At 39.9% G+C, this 21,799-nt stretch overlaps 1 protein-coding gene across 1 annotated transcript in view; it reads right to left on the reverse strand.

The window, feature by feature from the left end:
- The window catches only part of AGBL1 (AGBL carboxypeptidase 1), a 374,640-nt gene that overhangs the window by 305,236 nt on the left and 47,605 nt on the right, over positions 1-21,799 (reverse strand). The window contains exons 7-15 of the mRNA XM_090149019.1: positions 16,276-16,484; positions 11,243-11,423; positions 10,220-10,293; positions 8,117-8,233; positions 6,813-7,411; positions 5,245-5,328; positions 4,584-4,670; positions 4,084-4,232; positions 1,273-1,360 (exon numbers count right to left, since the gene is read on the reverse strand). Coding sequence (XP_090005145.1) covers positions 1,273-1,360; positions 4,084-4,232; positions 4,584-4,670; positions 5,245-5,328; positions 6,813-7,411; positions 8,117-8,233; positions 10,220-10,293; positions 11,243-11,423; positions 16,276-16,484 — 1,588 coding nt within the window. The remainder of the gene's footprint in view (positions 1-1,272; positions 1,361-4,083; positions 4,233-4,583; positions 4,671-5,244; positions 5,329-6,812; positions 7,412-8,116; positions 8,234-10,219; positions 10,294-11,242; positions 11,424-16,275; positions 16,485-21,799) is intronic.

Here is a 21,799-nt window from a genome sequence, read left to right on the forward strand (position 1 = left end):
ACAAGAGCTCTGCTAATATTCTCTGCAACATAAAAGCTCTCTTGTAAGACATATGGGAAAGGTACGCAGTGACAGAGCTGTGCCACAACATTCATCTTGATGAGTGAACTATCCCATCCTCAGCCAAGATGAACGTCAGCAGAGATGAGCATCACTTGGACATTTTGTGAATTTGTCTTTCCTCCCACTGTTCTTCAGCTCAGAGGTTGTCCTCAGTGAGAGCTGTGCAGCAGAAACAATTAAGGGCATTCCAAATTTATGAATTTGGTAATTTCACCTAGTAAAAGTAAATAGATGAGGTCCCCTGCAAAATCTACAAGTCTGCCCCCAAGATATGTGACCAGAGTGAACACAAATGAAATGAGATGCTCTCCCAGAAATACAAGCAGTCTCTGCACTGCACTGATCCCATCTCCTCCTATTCTGAAGCCATCATCTGAGCAACCACAGACGTACTTTGTCCATACTACCTACCATAGCACAATTTCTCATTACTGGGAATCAATTTGATAATCACTAAAACAAAAGGGATTTGACATTCAGCAGAGGTGAGAGTTTATATGTATCTATAAGAATTCTTGTGTATACACAACATGTGCAAACAGGAAATGAGACAGAAAATGAGTAGTCATCCTAGATGAACATGTTGACATACACATAATTCAATACAAAATTAGAAAACACCAAATCAATACAACTCCATTCTCTCATATTCTAAACAAGAATCTGATTACTTGATTAATTGTACAATCATAGTTTAATCTTGAAAGTCAGCTGCTGTTTAATCACTTTACAGTAACTGTCTTGTTAATGACAGGATAAGCCATTGCTATATGGTAATTAGCACATGAAGCTTGCCCAGCTTGCATCTGCTGGGGATGCTCATTTTATCTTGAATCCAGAAGCCCATACTGAAAGAAACCAGAGGTTGCAGGCATGCAAAAGGAATCCATCGCACCACAGTATGCTAGCTCTCAAGAGAGCAGCTTCAGAAGTAGAAAAGGTGAAGTGAATAAAGATTAGTTAAGAGTTTCCATTCTAGGGAAGTGTCTCTCTTCTAGGGGAGAGAATTCTGCACATGCCCTGTTCTCCTAAAGCAGATTTCGAGATCTCACTTTTAGCTGTCTCCTGAAGTTGGGAGCACACAAAATATAGAACTAGCATCAATTTAGAGGCATTTAAAACACACGGCACTGTGGTTGGAGGTTAACAACATCTATTCAGCTAACAGGAGGGGAATTGAGGAGCTACAGATTATTCACCACTACTTACTTGTAGTAGCTGATATCATGTCCTGCTCGAAGCCAGTGAGGCCTGCCCTGGAGAGCTTCCTTCACCGAATACATAACCAGCTGCATGCCTGCAGAAAACAAGAGTTTCAAGTGACATGACATCCCTGGCTGGAAAAGACGAAGATGGAGAGGAAAAGGAAAAACAAGAAGGATTATTATTTTCTCTGTGCTCTCTTGGCAGACAGTTAATGCAAAGTAAATATATTTCCATGCTTGGTTCTACTGTAGCCATGTCAGTCCTGAAAAACACTGCCAGAAGAGAGCTGAATTAAGGTTTGTTAGAAAATAAATAAGCCTGCTGGCCTTTGGAAAGGAGGACTTCAGCTTCTCTGTTTACAAACACATAGAGGAAAGGAAAGAAGAGAAGAATAGGAATCAACATATCAAACAGATCAGTAATTTGTTTAGTACAGTATTTCATGCTTGGCTGCACTGTTATTGAATCCTTAATCCTGCCACAACATTAGAGGCCTGCGGTGCATCTAGAATTATACTTTTAGAAAGCAGCAAGAAAAACTGTCCTAGAGTAAGTTTTTAAACTTTCAATTAGACCTAAATAACACTGATTATTATGATTGATACTGACTACAGTGAAGATCTAAATGCTGATAACAGCAGCATCTGTCTTTCTACTGCATTATACTGGAAAATGACTTCTTCCTGACCTCCAGAACATTACCATTTCAAGCCCTGAGCTATGCAGCTCCATCTGAACTGTGCACACGTTTATTCACAGCTCCATGAAGGCAGCCCATTTGCAGGCCGTTTTTCTAGCAAATTCTTTCACTCTTCCACCTGCTTGCCCTGTTAGTGGTACAGCAAGGATCCTGCCTTCACAGAGAGGCACTGGGTGTTCCTAGTGAGGTGTGAGCTTAAGATCTACACTGCTCTCAGCATCCCAAATTCCGTCTCCCTCCTTTCCCTGTGAGTGCAAAGCTCCATACATAACCAAACTGCCTCACAGTAATGATCGATACCGGTCTGCCATCTTATTTCAGTTCAAAAAAATTAGCTTTTCCTTTCCATTTTCCCCACAGAAACATTCCACTTAGAAAACAAACACAAACCAGGTTTCTGAGACAAATCTCAGTATTTTCCAGGGTGGAATTCATAGGTGGAAAAAAGGAAGGAGAGAGGTGGAAGCTGCATTTCCCAGCCTGCCCTGCTCCTTATCACAACTGTTTCACAAGATGCCTTTTCTGCTGATGTGAAAATTAGGCAGTGCCATCCAGCTGAGAGCAAAAGGGAAGAGAAGACTCAAAACAGGCTAATAATCAAGAGCTGTAAATTATTGCCACTCACGGCACTAAAGTCCAAGTATTATAACATGGGTGTTAGCCCAGGGAAGCGCAAAGGAAATCTAGCAAGTAGGCAACACCTCTTACCCACAGTCTGTGAATATCAAGCATGTGCTGGCAGGGGCACTGAGCCTCACTCACCCAAGCTAATAAGCTGGAGCATGTGTACTCTCTCAGTGCAGCAGAAGCAACCCACAGAAGAGCTGTTTTAGCAACCAGTCCCTCCTACAAGCCGTACTAAAGCATGCCATGGCTTACCCTCATTACACTGGATGCTTTTTTAAACGTTTTTCTTTCAAATATGTATTTTTCATTACACACTTGAACATGCAAGTCAGGTCCAATTTCAGTTTGCAAAAAGTTTGCAACAGACAAAATAGCAGATAATAAGCAATCTTCCACCAAAAATACTCAGAATCTCAAACTATGAAGACACCAGTGGCTGTATCAAAGGTAGCAGTGGGGTTTGCAATAAGAAGGACCCCAATATACTTCATTTTCAAGCTGCCACCAGACACACCATTTTTAATGGCTTGTTTATTCAAAAAGCAGAATAAGATGACAAACACAAAATTCGCATTCATTTGGGATCTATATATGAGTACTTGAACTCCAGCCCTTAGGGCTAAAGAGCAAATGCCTTATAATTCATTATGCCACTCATCCAGCTTGTCTCACAAATACAAGTGACATGTCATTCTAGCTCCTAGCACTATTTGTTTTAGGTACATTGATCCTGAGAGTGTTTCCCTTGTGATGTTGGAGGTTGTATCCACAGGACTTCAGAGGAATGTAAAGACTGATATTAAGGACATATTAAACATTCTGAATCTTGTCTTGAACTGGTGTAAATTAGCACAGCTCCATGGAAACAAATGAAAAACTCTTTTTGCCAGCTAAGAATTCAACCCACAATCTTCATGCAGATTAAATAATTTCTCTGCTAAAATGAGCACTGAAAGCTAGGATTTGCCCTGTCTATTTCTAAGCAATGAAGCCTTCCTCCTGAATACAGACTGCAACAAGAGCTCAAAGACAGCTTGTTACAGAATTTTTTGTATCAACAGAAATCTCATCAGGTCTAAAGGCAGAGAAATGTCTTTCAATAAACCCAAAAAATCATTAATATTTGTTTGAGCATTATCTGTATTTATCTAAATCTTATTAGAGCTCTTCAATCCTATGCTATTCATTCAATCCCAGAAGATCCCCTTTCTTTCTTCTTCCAACCCCAGTGCCATTCTTCCTCAGTTCTGGTTTTTACTCAAAGAACAATGATCATTTTTTCCACAAATCCTATCTCAACACACAGTTCACTCCTCAGTTGTCTTGAGGATATGGAAAGGTCTAAAATAACTCTTTTGGTGGATTTAAGTGCAAATAAAATGAAGCTTACTGTCTTCTTCATAGACGTGGAAATTTCAAAACCCTTATGGCATGAAAAGTATATCCATGTGAACAGAATGCTATCCCAATTTCCCAAAGACTCATACCGTAATTAAACTGGCTATTGAGCTTCTCACAGTTGATAATGTTGAAGCGATAGGGAACTGCTAATTTCATGCCACGAACTTCAAAGTAGAACCACTGGTGATGCTGGTTGGTGTTCACATCTGCATTCATAATTAAATCATACTCAAACCTGTTAAGGAAGACAAAGAAATGGTGCCCATGAACATCCTACCAATCCACCACTGAATCTGCTGAATGTAACCAAACTCATTAATACCCTGTCAAAGAGCTCCATCAAACCAATGGCATCCAAACACACCTTCAAATATTCACAACATTTTAGCCATGTAAAACTTCACGAGCTTTGATTTCTCACTCCTGATTCTTTCAGGACATCTAAATATTGGCAGGCATCGTAAGCTCTGCATCATAAAACTTGCTGCCCTGGCTGATGCTTTCAGAACCCAGTAGAACCCCAGCATGTCATATAGTGAACAGAGTAGAAAGTCTGGCTGGGACACAGCCACTCAGGAATACTTACTCACGCACTTGGATGGCTTTGCGAAGGTTACCCGATTCAAACTTGGAGAAGAATGTCAGACAGCATGGAGCATCTGGGCTTGAGAGACTGCAGTAAATCAAAGCAAAGATACCAAATAAGCAGGTTGCTTCAAAGACAAGTCCATCCCACCACCTTTTGTATATTAATACAGTTTTTCATAAGCTCTTCATAAGCAAGACCCTGAGAAGAAGCAAGAGATAAGCAAATCCATAATCTTCCTTCCAGCATCCTTCTTGACTCTTGCTTAACAATTCTAAATTTCATCTTCTTTTTCTTTCCCAGCAATCACTTTTGTCCCAGTTCTTTTTGCTCTCTTCATTCTAGTTACTTTCACCCCTGACTTATTCCCACTAGTTCATTAATGATACAAGCCAGCTCTATACAAGCTTTCCATTATAAGACATAGTACTGGGCAGACAAGAAGTCCACAGATCAGACAAAACTGCAGTCAGTTTCAAAGCAAATCCTTTCCTCAGGGCCATGTGCCAGGAATCTAGTCCTGCAGTAAACTTTTCCTGTTGGGCCTTGCCTCCTACATCACTTCTTGCATATCTTTATCTGAGGTTAACCAAGTAAATAGAGCTCACTAGCAGCACTGACAGTTACAATAGTCACAATACTCTGTATTTAGTTTACCCACCTGGGCTCATCTAAATCAAAAACAGTTCTTCCTATCAAATCACCAGGCTGGATTAAGCGACGAACATCATCGAGAACTTTGTCCCTAACAAAAAGAAGGAGGAAAAAAAAAAACAACACAAATTGTCATGACACTGTGAGAAGACTCAGTAAAGGTAATTTAGAAGAAATGTGAAAAAGCTTTAAAAATTCTTTTGAAGGACTGGTAAGAAAAATGAGTTCAGCTAATTCCACATGAACTTCACCTGTATTTACCTATTTACTTAACCATGAGAAAGCTCACATTCCATTTCCATTACCACAAGTTGCCTTTTGAATGAAACAACTTATTCTACACAAATTTTTACTCTTTGCAGTACTCTATCCAGTCTGTTTTATCCCTGGTTTCTTTCCAGTCAATCTCAATCCTCCAACTGGCTAGACTTGCCCCTGTAGGAAAATATCTGTCATAACTTTCAAACCCACTCATCTGTCTCCCAGTGAATCTTCACTCCAAATCAGCCTAATTTCTACTCATTATTAAACTGAGGTTCTCTGATCCCAAAAGAAGATCAAATGTGGAATGCCAGATTTACTTCCTGACCTTTGCAGCAATCATGTTATGCCCTGAAGCAAAATATGATTATTCCCATTTTAGCTGTACAGTTACACATTATTACAATCACAAAAGCAAAGCTCTTAGAGCAACACTGCAAGAAGATGGGTTCATGAATTTGCCTCTAAATAAGACTTTTAGCTTTTGTATTTGCTACAGAAAGAATTCCCTCCAGATGTCAGAAAATAGTGCCAATTCACAAACTCCATTTGGTTAGTGTTCATCACCTTTAAAGTTTAGCTCAGAGTCCTGTACATTCAACCTCTTTGTTGTTTGGTTATAAACCCCTCTGTCACTAAAATGAAATGCAAACTCATTGCACACAGTCACAGATGGAAAAGTAACAAGTGTGGTTACAAAGAAAATTTCCTCTCCCAAAACAGCATTAAAGTACAGCTTTCCTTTGCACTGTACACCTGAAATGACAAGAGAACAGAAACCTCTAGCAACGTGCCAAAGGGAAGATGCATTTTCATTCTTCCATCATGTTGCATGCCATAATTCTGGGTCTTCGTCTGTCTGCTTTAAAGAAAAGGCACTCACAGATGTTTCTGAGTGCTCTGAGCAGCTTTGGGCCTCATCACACACACAGCTACACTGATACTGGTATATTTATTGATAGCTAGATGAATCAATAGCAGCTTAGAATATGAGATAGGTGAGTGTTTATGGACTCACAGAAGCCATAAAAGTCTCACTCCGGCATGGCCTCTGCCACCTTTATCAGCCAGACAAAGAAAGCAATGCATAGGTAAATTCACCATTCATCCACTGACAGCCAGGACGTCAATATCAGAAACAGACCTGTTGGTTTCTAATCCCATTCCCAATCCAATCAGATGTAAAACCTAAATAAAAATATCCTGATCTGTGGCCTATCTTCTTGTGGCAAACAGTCCAACATTTGCTCTATAACTTCCTAGGTAACTCAGAGATGTGACAGTCAAAACCTGATCATATTAAAGCACGATCACCTTTGAACTCCATACTGCCGATCCAACATGGGCGTGCCGTAAGGAGGAGGCTGGTGGCCCCAGAAATCAGGGAATGCCAAGTCTCTGTAGGCTGGTATGGACTTGGTACATTTGGCCCTGGCTATGTAGAAGTGAGGGCTGTGAAATGGAATACTCCCTTGGTGTTCCTCCAGAAGGTCTGTCATTATTTCTGTGGTCTCTGATCTGACTCCAGAATTAGGCTCAACTGAAGCCTCACACTCAGGGTTAAATATTTTTTTGTACCAAGCAGCCTCTTTTGGGAGGAGACATGGAGAAAATGTATGACTCTTGGCTGAGTCTTCTTCATAGGAGTTTGCATTTTGGACTGCTTCTACAATCTCTCTCTGTTCACTGATCAGACTCCTTGAGCATTTCTCCTTCATTATTGAACTCTGCAGTGAAGCTTTGAAATCCTTCTCCCGTGGATCTGATCCTGCCTCCGTGCCACTTTGGGTCCTCCATCTATGGTTTGGATCTTTCACAGAATTACCACTTGGAATGAAATGAGATGAAGTGGAGGGAAGATTCTCAGTCCTGTCTTCTGACTTCTTGTCTTCTTCAGACTCTGAATCAAGCTCCTTTAAATTTAAAAAGCAGAAGAAATTAAAAGAAACTTAAGGACACATCATGCCTTCCTCCAGAGAAACTCCACCCCTGTCTTCATGCAAAACTATAATTTAATCCCATTTAATTACTTATGGACACAATAAACCTGACAGCACTTTACGGATAGGAGATACAATCATCCAATGGTCCTTTTTCCATTTTCATATTTGAATCACAGCTTTCAGCTTTCCTAAATTCACTCTGAAACTTGTAATGAGCGCAATACTCCTCATTTTCTTGCCCCAAATTACCATAGAGCAATTTGAATGGTGCATTTCAGTGGCAGTGCAATCTTCTCCATCACTTCTTTCAAACCACTAGTTGATAGTATTTATTTTCCACATCTCATTCCAATCTTGATATTGATGTTGAAATTGCCAGCAAGGATACAAATTATTATCTGACATATTTCTCATGTGGCAATTGATTCAGTAGCACTTAGTTAATCCATAGCCAGCCAAATGTGCATCAAACATCATCATTCTCTTTCTATTATTCTTGATTCAGGCCAATAGACTACAGCAAAAGGTCTTAATCTTTGTTTTTCCAGCCCTATAAGACACCTGGATTTGCTTTTGCAATAGTCTTGCCTGGTTATCTATTGTCAGCATTCCTTCTCAAGTAATTCTTAACTTCATGAATATTCACAAATGAAGGAAGTCATGCCATGACTGTACCTGAAAACTATGGGAAAGTTCTGGACACATAGCTTCATATTGCCCAAGCTCTTCCTCTGGCCGGTCAAGCCCTGGCCTTGACCTCAATTTGTTTACATCTGTCTCCAAGTCATAATCCTACAAAAACAGAGATAGAAAAATATGTGCATATTTAACATGACCCATATGTACTTATACATGAGTGTAAAAGTAATATTCTGCATAACATTCTTTGTTTCCGTTACCATACTGGATCCTACAACTGCTCCCCCCAAATTCATGAGGGCTGTAAACTCAATTAACATAATGGAAGATGGAGGCACAAAAAGAGAGACTAGATTGTGAAAAAGGGAAAATTGGAATTTTGCTGTATAGGAACATACCTGGAAATACTGTGAAAAAACTCAGTTAAAAAAGTATCTAAGACCCTCTTACTTATACTTGCACCTATTTATAAGCATGTCAGCTTGAGAGGATCCATAACAAGGGACATCAACAGCTACTGGTTGTTTCAGAGCACATCAACAATTTCCCTTATGTTGTGCAAACCAATAGGTGTATGTTCTCCAGACACAGCTGGTAACATTTTGATTCAAAGAAACAATATTATTTTAAAAAGTGTATTTACCAAGAAAATCCCAATAATACATCAAAGAAAAATGGCCTCATAAGCTACTGGCAAAATTGGAAAGCTTGACAGTTCTACCTTTGATTTAGTCAACCAAATGACATCTCTAATTAAACAGAATGGCCCAACTCAGCATCAGAGTTTGCAGGAATCAATTGCTCATATTTTACATTTCTCCCTCAACGTTGTTGATACACAGCTTTAAAACTCTTGCCCAATCAATATTCTGTACTTTATCCCTAACAAAAAAAAACCCAAACAAACAAAACAAACAAAAAAACAACCAGCAAAACAAACTTTTAGATAGTTATCATTGAAATAAGGATAAGAATTATATCTGAATCTTTCATGTTTAAAAGCAACCATGCATCTATGTGCAACTCTCTGTATCAGATTTCAGAACCAAAATGAAGTTTTGGTTCAAAAGTTATCTCATAGAGAAAGGTACACTGAAAGTTCATTACTTATTCCCTGCTTCATCATGGGAGATATACAACCAACATACCAAACAGATAGTAGTTAAAACTCATATTCAGAGCAAACTCTTAGGCAAAAAACACCAAAAAAAATGCTCACTTCGGCTTGGTACATACATATGAATAATGAAACAGAACTGAAGCACATAGGATCTGCTTCTGAACGAATAACTAATTAAAGGAGGAGATAAATTCTCAGTGAGCCTTATTCCTAATGAGCATCTTGATGAGCTCTAAAATACAGACAAAAAATACAGACAGGGACAAGTTAGGATGCCGAGCTACTGGTAGGGTTTTCATTGTTGTTTTGTTAGTTTTTATACTTCCTTTTTTTCATCATGTGACAAATCAAATTAATACTTGGAGAAAAACAGGGCAACAAATGAAATGGCCCTTCCACAGAAGTCTCAATCATATCTAAGTAGTCTATGTTTGCAACTTTGTTTCTTCCCAAACCAAAACACTTTCCCTGGAATATAATACTTCACACTTGTGTATAAGCTTAGATGTGTCCTCAGAACAAAAGTTTCTGCACTCATCTTCGGCTGCTGGCTATTCTTCTTTCATTTGTTTTATCAGTGAGGTCATGGCAGAGAGAGTGCAAAGGGAGAAACCAGAGGTATTGAATATTGCACCTTATTATTTGTGTGCAGCAGCAGATGATGAAGGTATCTAGGTTCAAATGCCTCACCTATAGCTTAAATGAATTAATCTTTCTCTTACAATAGGCGTATAGCCCAAGTATGCTCTGATACGGGAAGAAAAGGAGGGCTAGACTTGATTAGGTGATAAGCTTGTTAATTAGAAGGATAAATACAGGGGACTCTTCGCTGAAAGACAGTCCTTTCTCTTTTTCCATCTTCCAATTAGCCTTTTATTATTCTATTATTCATATAGCATACCCATGTGGAGCACATATATCTACATTCTTTGTTTAGACGATTTATCAGGATATCAAAATGGACAACGGTTTATTTTCCAGTGTACGGATAATAAATCAACTGTCATTTACATACTTACTTCCTCTTTACCCTCCACATCATCTTTATTCAGGTCTTTTTCCATGTCTTCCTCAGTATCACTTTCATTATCATCTGCAGAAGAGAGATACAGGCAAATGCATTCAATCTAATATCCCTCTCAGGCCCTCCACAGCAATACGTGCCATCTCATGTGTGGCACACATGCCTTCCAACCAACACAATCCTGATTAAAGCAGATCCCATTTCTTAATCTGGCATAAATGCATTTGGCACTAAATCTCACAGTTTTTAAAGCTCTACTTGCTTGGAATCAAGCACTGCTTTTCAAAACCATGACAAATATCACCATGATACGGATCCAACTCTTATTACAAAGCCATAGAGATTTTCTCCTTGGCTGCAACGACATTACAGGATGCTCTTAATCTATATTATCTAGATTAGTGTATTTTACTGCTATCATCATTACAGTATCTGAGTATCTTCCATGTGCAACTGAAAGCAACAGAGAAATTGCTTGTGCATATCACAGAGTTTACTGTTTCTTTGTTTCTGTGGAGTGGCTGTTCTGCCTGTGCCTGAGTTCTTATTTCCAGCAAGTGCCGAGACACATCATTTACTCAAGTAATTTGCCTGCTATCTGCTTTTATTTTAGAAAGGAGAAAGGATAATACGTCCCAAAATTATTTACTGAGAAGACCAGAAGGCAGTGTTATCCCCACAGCCATGCACAGGCAGTTGCCTCCATCTCTCTTGCTGTCATGGAATTGTGGCGCTCCCAGCCTCTGCCACGCTCATTCTGTTCCATTACTCTTGGAATCACAGATGGATTTATTTACTTATACTATTTCCACCATTTATTTTAATCTTTTCTCATTTATTCTCCAAACAGAACCTCCAAGCATCAAGAAGATGTGGGGGTGGTTCTATCCCTAATGAGTATCACTGTAATCCAGACTAATTTTAACTACAAACCTCAGGATAAGGCAGATAAGACTCCCTTCCCCAGACACTACACTTAATTCTCATATCATGCTCCGTTTCCTCCTACCAAACTCACCCTTTAACAGTTTATCTTCAGATCCCATACACGGACGCTCAGTCTTGACATTCCCAGGAAGAGGGAAGGAATAGGAGCTTCTCACTGTCACCAGAGGCAGAGGCTCCTTGGGATAGCACTTTCGTAGAATCTGAGTCACAGTGGTTACAATTGGATCCAGATTCTTGCAAGATAAACAGTCCTAAGAACAAAAGAACAACAATATTAAGAAAGATGGTGTCTCTTACAATCGCCCTGCCTACTGCATGTGATCTCCTAGAAATGTTCTTCTGATTGGAACATCAAAGCATTACTATCATGTAGGGTTTTTTTCTCCATTTACAAAAAAAAAAAAAAAAAAAATCAAGTTCTGGAGTCTATTTCCTACAGAAATACATGTTCCCAGGTGATTTCTATCCTCATTTAAAAGACCCTCTCTGCTCTTAGACATTCAAGTCAGAGCATACTTAAGAGAGATCCATTAAAGGTATAAACAGTAGCACTGAAGAGATAAATTCCTTCATGCAGATATGAAGTCTTGCAGAGATACTGAATTTTGACTGTCAATTCATGACAAAATCTGTGTTTCTGTATCCTTGTTATTGCTATCTCCAGAGCTACTATGGCAGAACTAACACAGGTAAGCCAGGACAGCATCACCATCTTATCACTTTCCTGAGTGCACTCTCTGAATGAGAACACTTGCTGTACTCTCTTCTATATGGTTAAACACTGGACCAAACAGCTTGAAAGAACACCATATATCACCTAGTCACAAAATACTGAATTCCTTCAGAATCTGAAATCTACTCTTACAATCCAATGTAGAAAACAGAAACATAAGGAGCCATAAGAGCCCGGATATACTTTAAAAATCTGGATTTTTTTTTTTTTCTGTATTTATTACTTCACCGTAGACAAGTTAACTACTTGGTCTCTATTTTTTGTCTTTCCTTACTGTTTGTGAATCACGCATGAATTTCCTAGCTGGACATCTTATTTTTATTGTAACAAGAACCTACCAGAGGGGCACATGTGCACCTTTAATATAACAGACAGGCAGTTTAGATAACTTAGTAATGCTGCTGCCCCAAGGCACATTGCCTAAACACATGCAATGTTCACAAAACCAAACCACCTTATTTTCCAAAATCTTTACATTTCCCCAAATACCATGTATATATTGTACCCACACCACAGCCTTCACCAGACTGACTAATCTATGCAGCATCCTTCCTAAGTTTACAAGTTGTACCATGCTTACCAGCAAGCTGATATATGTAGTAACTTGGGACTAAGGCTTAGCCCATCAGAACAGGAATGCAATTCAAACAGCATGAATGTGCTGTATGTCTAAAGAGGGGTGTTAAAATAAGTTCTAATATCATCTAAAAATTTTGGCCTCACTTCAGTACAGATAAAATAGTACAGAGCAGAGGGCAAGAATACGCAGTGCTACTGTCTCACAGTCCATAGATAGGATGCTGGCTGGACAAGAATTCAGCAGATGCAGTAAGAGTCAGAAGAACATAAAGCCCTTTTTAATAAGCAAGAACAGAAAAACAGCTGGGTTGATTTTTTTTTTTCTTTATTTTTTTGTTGTTGTTGTACAGGATTTTAGTCTGTTTTCTCATGTATGATTGAACAGCATTATAAGATTCAGTGGGATTAACTAGGATTCCTGTAGGGAGACTAGAAAAATCATCTAAAGCTGACATGCTTACAGGACTCGCTACAAGAATCTTAATATGTATTTCTGGATCTCGGGCTGTTACAAACAAGAGTGAGAAAAAACAATTTTGAAAGCATCTCCAAGGAAATTCTACAGCAGTTAGAGCAAAAGCCAAGGAAACTGGTTTCTATTTCAAGTTCACCCATTCATATGGTATTTGGGTGTCTTAAGTTCACTTGTTATTGAAGAAAAGATAAAGGAAAGTTTGCATGTGGGGACAGAAGAGTCTTGACTATAATTTACTATACTATATAGTTTACATGCTAGCATTTACTAAGGAAAACTGTTCTGTTTTTACTAGAACACAGTGAGTGTTGGCTACAGCCATCTTAATTCATTTCAACGTGAATTGAGGAAGTCAAGAGCAGGGCATTTTCATACTGACAATTTCCACAAGAGGAATTATTCAAGAACACTGTTTGAAAGTAGTGCTTTTCTTTACAGAAAATTAATTTACAGATGTTAACAAGCCTTCAGATAGAAAATTGAATATTTTGGACTACTTTCATTACTGTTCACAAATTGCTTTGAGGCTCCAACATCACATGGTTTACAGGTGACTGATTTCTTTGTTTGCATGTGAACTATCCTATTTATTTTGTAGTGAATGAGGGAACAGAATGATTCCTTAGCCCAGAAACCCCATGAACAGCTAACCTGAATTCAGGGAATCTGCTTTGAGTTTCTGTAGTCAAGCTTTTTTCCTTAGAATCTGTAGTAGTCTTACCAAGATATTATAGAAAGGCTTAGAAATTACATCAAGGTAAAAGATAATTATACTAATAGGAAACATAGAAAGGAATACAGAATAACCTTAACGTAGAATAGACTCTACATATCAGATGAGCTTAAGAAATCACACGGGCAGATGATACAATAGCAAAAGAATGGTCTATACTATGGTCTTTCCTAAAGCAGTCACAAACCAGTCTTCTTGTCTCAGAGTAGGCAGCTGTCAGTCACTGCATGCACAAAGCCTGACAGTTGCTGATGTGAGGAAACTATTTAACTGCCACTGCAATCTAAGCAAGGCTTGGAAGAAGAAATGGAAGTAGGAAGTGTTTCATTTTCACAAATTATTTTATTGTCTAAAATTATTTTTCATTTCAGGTAGGAGTGGAACACAATTTTTTTCTCCAAGTTCTCCACAAACCAAGTTGCACTTTGTCCCAGTCAGTGCAAGGAAATAGTCTTAGAACAACAGGTTCTTTCCTGTATTCATACTACATATTGGGCTACAGTTTGTTACATCCTCATAGATAAAGAGGAGGGGAAGGGGGGGCAGCGGCTGCTCCCGACTCCCCACGTACCCCCAGCCCCAAGCAATGGGGAACTGGGTCTGGATTTGCCCCGACAGTGTGGGGTGGGCACACGGTAAGCTTGAAGTCTGTAAAGGTGTAAGCTCAGGTATTCTGGACACCCACACAAGCCCAGGCACTTCAGCTGTCTGACAGTCCATACCACGAGCGGTTGGAGAGGGTTCAGTTGAAAACCTGCCCTGTGGATGGGGGCTTCACTGGGGTTTGTCATAACAAATCCATCCCAGCAGAGCTCTTTTGACTTCAATAGATCAAGGGGAAAAAAGTGTCTCAGCAGCACTTTTCTAGCCAGCCTGTACCACCTTCAAAATCACATTAGTTGGTCAATTTGCTCAAAACTAAACGCCACAGCCAGCACATTCCTAAAGGCATTACAATGTTGTCTGCATAAAGAACCACTGCCTTCCCAAGCAGGAATTGTCTAGGTCTTTTTCTCTCCGAAGCCTGCAGTTCCTCTTAGAAGATGAATTTCCCATTTTCTCTCTAGTATCTCTTTTTATTTCATCATCTGTGAAGATGCTGATAAACTTTCAGTGGCAGCAGTAGTCTCCACATTCGGTCAGATCCCAGAAGAGTGAGATCTTACAGGTGCCAGACACCTACTGCTCCACATCTTGTGAAGGGACTGACAGTACAACAAAGAAGAACAGAGCAAATGCTGAGCTTTGAGCCTATTAACTCTGGTAATTCCCCTTCCAAAATCAACCTAAGTAGCAAAGAGCAGAAGAGAATAAACGAGAGGCCCCTGAAGCTGTCATTTCCGCTCCACTTCTAACCTTTGGACAGATTAGCCTCAGTGCTCACTGCATACTTAGTGTGTCATTTCCTTTTTATTCACCCAAGGTGACCCCAGGTTTGCACTTTTCATGGTGTTGCTCCTAGGCTGAGCTATCAGGAGATGTTAGCTCAGAAAAAAACATGGGCTGTAGAAGGCACCTGAGAGAGAATAAGCTGACATCTACCCCCAAGCAGCTGTTACCACACTCCCTACTCAATTTTCTGCATATCAAGGTGTTGGCAATAAAGAGCTGATACTCCCTGAAAGCTCTGCTGGCTTGGCCACCTCATCCCACCTGAAGGGAAGGCATGGGGGGAGGAGGAAAAAAACAAAACGAAAACAAACTTTTGTCATTCTATTTCCTACTGCTGGTTAGAAATATCTCTGTAACAAGAGAATTACTCATGATAGCAACGGAAACAATGAAGGAGCAGATGGACTGTAAGGCAATATATTTGATAGAGGAAAAGCGGACAGGTTTTCATCCTGTATATGATGGAATGAGTTAATGCATCGACCACTGAGAATTGCAGTAGAAATAACCCTTGTGGAATTGCCCATGTCAAGAACTGAAGGCTTCTATACAATATTTCTCTAAAGGAAGCATGCTGGCAAAAGACAGGGAGGAGCACATTACTGTTCTATATCAGCCCTTTCTACATCTTACAGGGGTCCCATCTTCAGGATCTTTTTTTTGACAGAACTACATTAATGTTTCACAAGGTTAAAGTTGGGCCTACTGAAAAGCAACTAATTGATGTTTGTCTTAACAAAAGCCTGGCTAAATCAACACTTTTTGGTAGAAAAGTGATTTAGTGGAATTATCCATCTGATACAAACCTAGGATACCTGAAAGAAAACACGTCATGAAACACCTTAACTCTTCTGTGGAAACTCTGCACTGCACTTTGGGAGAGAATATCCAAGCACAGAGTGCAATATGATGGAGGAGAAAAAATAAACATTAAAAATCCTGGACTATAACTCCTGTGAGGCTCAGTGGGGATTAATATTAGTTTTAAATGGGAACATTTTCATCAGACTGAAAATGGTCAATAATTTTTATTTTGACGTTATCATTTTTCACTCATGACAGAACTTCTTGCAGGATGTAATGTCTAGATTTCAAGACATATTTACACTGAGAGATAGGATGCAGTGCTAACTACCACTGAGAGATAGCTAACTATCAATCCATTTCACTAAGCACAGAAGCACCATTTACCTGCACACTTGTGAAGAGAATCTCCATACCTCGAGAACCAAGGAAAGTCTCCCTGCCCAGCTGGATGTTGGTGATGTGCTTTAGGCAGAGCAGGAGACCTCTACGAATATAAATGTAGTTGTTGGAGACATCATTGTGATGCCAGTCTTGATAGAGTCTCAGCAATCCACTCAGATACCCTCTGTTCACTGCTTGTCGGCTGTTAGATTCTGAAAGGAAAGAGAAAAGGATGAATTAAACTCTTTCAGCTGCTCATTCTATTTGACAGCCACATGGCTACGCAGTGCTTATAAACTCAGACTTTAACACCTCTTCCTCACCTCATGGACAAAGCTAAATCTTTTGTTGCTGTTGCAGTTTAAGACATTATTTGTTAAATATGAGTTATGTTCTTGGAATTACAAAAAAATGTCTCACATCTAAGGGGAAACGGTCAGACTAAAAGAATGAAGGCTTTCTTTAAGCAAATCAAAGCTGGGGTAGGCACACAGCCCTTATCTCCTTCCAAGTGCTAATAAACCTAATCCAGATCACAGCACTGTAAGTGTCCCTGAAACTAAAGAAACTCCTGAGGAGTGAGAAAAGCCAAGCAATAAGATTAGCTGACAGCAGGTCACACGCTCTTCACATAGAGTGTCTGTATTTTAGTCCTGACAGAACACCTTGCTGAGATCAACAAACACACAAACCTTGTAGCTGCACAATCCTGTCAACTGTTAACTTCTAAATACATTCTCACTTATACCTCTATAATGAAAGCCATGAATCAAATTATTCTGGAAAATCATAGCCTGTCTCCTAACATCATGAGACAAAATGAAACCCCCAGTATATAAAAATTAACAAAATACCAACATGAACAGCATTTTGGGCTCTTTTCTGCTGCTTTCTGGTTTTGAAAAAAAAAATTAAAGGGAATGTTCAGATCATTTTTGAAGGTTTTACAACAAAGCTCAAAAGATACTTTCAAAAATGAAAGCTAGTTTTATTAAAAAAATATGAAAGGAAAGATGTGATGCTCGCTTAATCATATGGCTCTAGGATACAGAACTCCACAAAGAAGATTAGAAAACTTGGTGATAAAATGATAAAATATGAATTCTTCCATATGAGCATTCTGCAGCACAGCCCTTCACCAACTGTGCTCGTGCCCTGCCCCACAGGACAAACATGAAACCATCCCAGATCCCAGGCTCCCTCCCTTCAAACTAACCCTGCCTAAACACACTTTCCCAACAGGTCCTGACATTTCTGGCTGTGATAACACATTAGAAGCTGTCAGGAGCTCACCAATCAACCAAGGAACCAAGGTAGCATATGTGAGACTGGAGCTCAACTCCTTGAATACCGATCAGAGTTTGCAGCTCACAACAGATGGCTCTTAGTATGGATTCTCCAGAGCTAGTAGGCTCCAATTCATTTCCAGTCCATTAAAAAGAGTGCCAGAACCTCTCACACCTGGAACATTAATCAGCAAGGATTCACAGGGCAGGAAAACAGAGAATAAAAAGGGGCAAAGATGGATGAAGGAAATCAGTAGCAAGGAACCCACAGAGAAAGTGACTAGAAAGTAGGTAACACGTAGCCAACCCAGATCCCAGTGATGAAACAGATGAAGAGTTTGGGAAGGGGAAGGCAGTTACCTGCAGTCATCTCAGTTTGCTCTCTACAGTACATCAGCAAACTCTTCCCCAGACCAAGGACTGGAGGGTAGCTCTGCAGCTACCTGGCCTTGCCCTGCAGCTTTCTCTACCGTTGCCATCGCAGGGCAGGTGACAGCGTCCCACCAAAAAAATCCCTCGCTTTAACCCTGATTTGCATCTTTACACAACACTGTTGATGCCTCCGCATGTCACGCTGGCATTCCATTCTTATACCTTATGCACAGCTGTGCCCAGACACTTACGCTGTGGCCTGCATCTCTGTGCAGCCCTTTTTCCCCTTGTTAACCTTCTCACACTATCTACCAATACAGCTTGTATTCTGGGGCTTCGTGGTTGTCAGACTTTTAGCTTAACCACCTTCTTTGACCTTCACTCCGTTTTTCTCTCCTTTTTTTTTTTCTTTTTTTTTTTTTTTGACTCTCTGCTAGAAAACTTTAATTGCTTGAGAATCCTTTATCAATTACTTTATTCATGATTTCCTGCTAATCCTCAACCAGCTGTCATGTTTACTAACCTGCAGGATGACTTACCCCTTAAATCAGTCAATCTTCCTTGAAGAATTACTCAGAGAGCTCTGTAAAAGTCAATAAGTGTATAAAACATGACAAGAAGAGTCAGGCAGTGTAAGGTAGGGACAATTTGGATCAGGCTCAGAGCCTCCCTTAACTGTTCAGAGGCAGATGAAATTGGACTAGAAGTAAGGATTTACAGCCCTAGCATTCACTCCTTGAAGTCCAAGCTTTCTGTGTCATTGTCAGTAGGGTGAGGGAAATACCTGGAAAGCACTGCAGGCAGAGCTGCTTGGGGAAGCTAATTAAGTAGAATTCTTATCAGATGTGCTCGTGTGTTTTTTGTAGAAACATTAAGGTTGGAAAGGATCATCTAGTCCAACTGCCCACCTACCATCAACACCACCCACTAAACCATGTCAGTACTACATCTACCCTCTCCTTAAAAGCCTCCAGTGATGGTGACTCCACCACGTGTCTGGGCAGCCTATTGCAAGGCATCACTGCTCTCTTCCTAAGGAGAGTTACTTTCTTCAAGGCTTCCATGTTTGGATCCCAAGTCCACGGGACCAGAAGACAGCTGTCTCAATGCCTCAGTCTTATTACTGGATGAAAAGCACTGAGAAAGCTGAGCAAAACAGCTTTGTTATTTGCTTCCCTCATGTATTCTCCTGTGCTTATCTCCTTTAAGATCAGAATGGTCACTTTGGGAAGAGAAGCTGAGATAGACAGTTCTGCAAGTAGATAGGAGAGGCAGGATTATACTTTGCCAGCACTTTCATCAAAAGCAATGAGAATTAACTGGAAGGGAAAGAAAGCTTTCATTTTCTTCCTCTCATTCCATTGATTCACTTCTGTTCTTGTGTGGTTTTTTTTCCAGTGTTTTGGTTTTTCTCTTCCAGATTTTTTCAGTTGTACAGTCAAAAAAAAAGTATCAAATAAACGAAGGAGGAAGTATGCCAATATCTCCAGAAGGCAGAACAGAAAAAGAAGGCCTCCCCACCTGTCTGTGTCTGTTGGTGTCTCCATCTAGGGCTGCACCTGCATGTGTATCTGTCTATACGTTGGCACAAATACAGATGGTGGAAATGAATCATACAGGTATAAGCAGAGCTGCACAGATTTGTAGGCAGCAAGAACCCACCCCTCCTGGAGCGAGTATGCATGATCTGTGTAGGATAAGCAGCAAAACATTTTATGCCTTTTGACCCTTTTTGTTATTATTTTGTTAGTCCCTTTCCTCTACCTTGAGCACAGCACCAATGTTTTCAGTGGAAACAGAAATTCTCCTTCTAGGTAGCTTCCAGGAGCACCCAGGCATGCATAAGGGAATACCCAATGTCTTCTTTATTTCCCCACTCATTTAGAACTGATCAACCACTTTTGGCTTCCAGGGCAGTGCTGTTAACCAATGAAAATATTCTCTGCTATAGTGACAGAATATCCGGCCGAATAATCAGTTAGTTAACAGTATGTGACATGGATGCACAGCCACGTGTCATTATCAAATGAGAGGTGCATCTGATAGCAAGGGACTCACATCACAAAGAAATCCACAGTCGTGAAAGAATTCTGATTTTGAAGGGGGGTCAAAGACAGATGAAAGCCAGGTTTTGAGTCTAGCAGATAAGACTTAGGACTGCTAGTGGGGTTTTGGCACAAAAGGGGAGCATTTATGAGGCTCTCTCTTGTACGCCAGTCCTTTAGAAGCATTTGCCAAGAACACAGGGACCACTGGAAAACATGCAGCATTTTTAATCACAGAACAGAATTACAGTCAACCTGAAATATGATGAGCAATGCACTGCTTACCAGGCAGAACAAAGAGATTTATCTTTCCGTCTATCTACTTAAATCTCTTTGTTGATGCCACTCAGCTGATTCATTATGCCACGAGCATATATTGCTACAGTTTGGAGATAAAAACGCTCTGCTAGATTAACCCTATGGCCCCTAAGGGAACAAAAGGAAGAAGAAAATCTTCAGCTTCCCTGCTCTTCTCCAGTCATTGTCTCTTAGCAATAAAAGATGCAAGTGAAGTGAGAACATCTATTCTACTCTGCCATTGTGAGACCATTTTCTGCTGGAGAGAAACATGAGAGTGCCCTACAGAAACAGAATGAGTTGTCCTCAGAGAAATGTTGTCACCCATCCAGTTCTGGGATAAATCCATACATGGTAGGCTGTAGAGTTCCAGCAAGAAGTTGGTATTAGACAACTATCTTGGAAGGCAGAAGACTAATTCTGTGCCATAAACTTCACTGGCATCCTTGAGAATCAAAGCATTAATTCGAGCATTTAGGATAGAAGTCTAACACTTGCACAAAGCTAGAGGCAGGATTTGCTAGCACATATAGGTTCCTGGTCTAGGTGCAGAGACACTGTATGTTGTGAGCTTAACATCAGCACAAGAACAGCTCATTTGTTCTACTCTGAAAGTCTTTCTAGCTCCAGGTTTTGGACTGTTAAGTACTAATCATATAAACTGTATCATGAGGTGGCAATTCTTCACTAACTGATTCTTGTTCCATTCTTTGTATATGTAAGAGAAAGCAAGCCAAATCCTTCTGAAATTTAACTAACCTCAGAAGAAAAGCTATCTTCAAAAAGATTCCTTTTCCTCCTTTATTTTCCAGTTCAAAGCATCTTCAGGTTGTAACCCAATAGAAAACCAAAAAATAAAGTTAAAAAAAAATAAATACTTCTTGCTTGAAATTTCCAGGTTGATTTTTTTTTTTTTTTTTCCTCAAAGTGGTTTGAAAGTTTAGACATGGCTGCTAGAATTTGGAAGATTTCCCAAAATTTGGCCACTGAATTTTCTGAAGCCCAATCATCACTGGAGACACAAAGACACTGCCAAGACACAGACAGTAAGCAATCACTGTTAAGATATCAGCAGAGAACGGTGCAACTTCTTGACACTTCAACTACTTCATACCCACCCTCAGGAGCAAAACAGCAAGAAGCTGTCATGTCCCAGGAGCTGAACAAACCTTCCCCTGTAAGGAATTCAGTGACTTCACCTAGGACATCTCTTATAGATGAACATCAGTCTTGGAAAGGGAATAAAAAGGAGATTGAATCATTTTTCCCCTCTTATAGAACAGCTCTTCTCAAGGAGAAGCTTAAAATCAGAATCGATACTATTTGCATTCTGAAACTCAGGAAGAAAGCACAGACACAGAACTTGTTTTAGATGATTACGAAGCTATTTGCAAAATTCAACTCTGATCACAATATCCCACAAATTCTGATGATAGGTTTGGGGCCAGACTGATAATGGAGTCTCAATCCAGAGGTGGGAAATGAGGTCTTAAAATGATTGTGAGAAACAGGCACCTTGCAAAATAC

Source organism: Phasianus colchicus, chromosome 12 (assembly GCF_987193195.1).
Source record: "Phasianus colchicus chromosome 12, bPhaCol1.hap1.1, whole genome shotgun sequence".
NCBI classification, from domain to species: Eukaryota; Metazoa; Chordata; class Aves; order Galliformes; family Phasianidae; genus Phasianus; species Phasianus colchicus.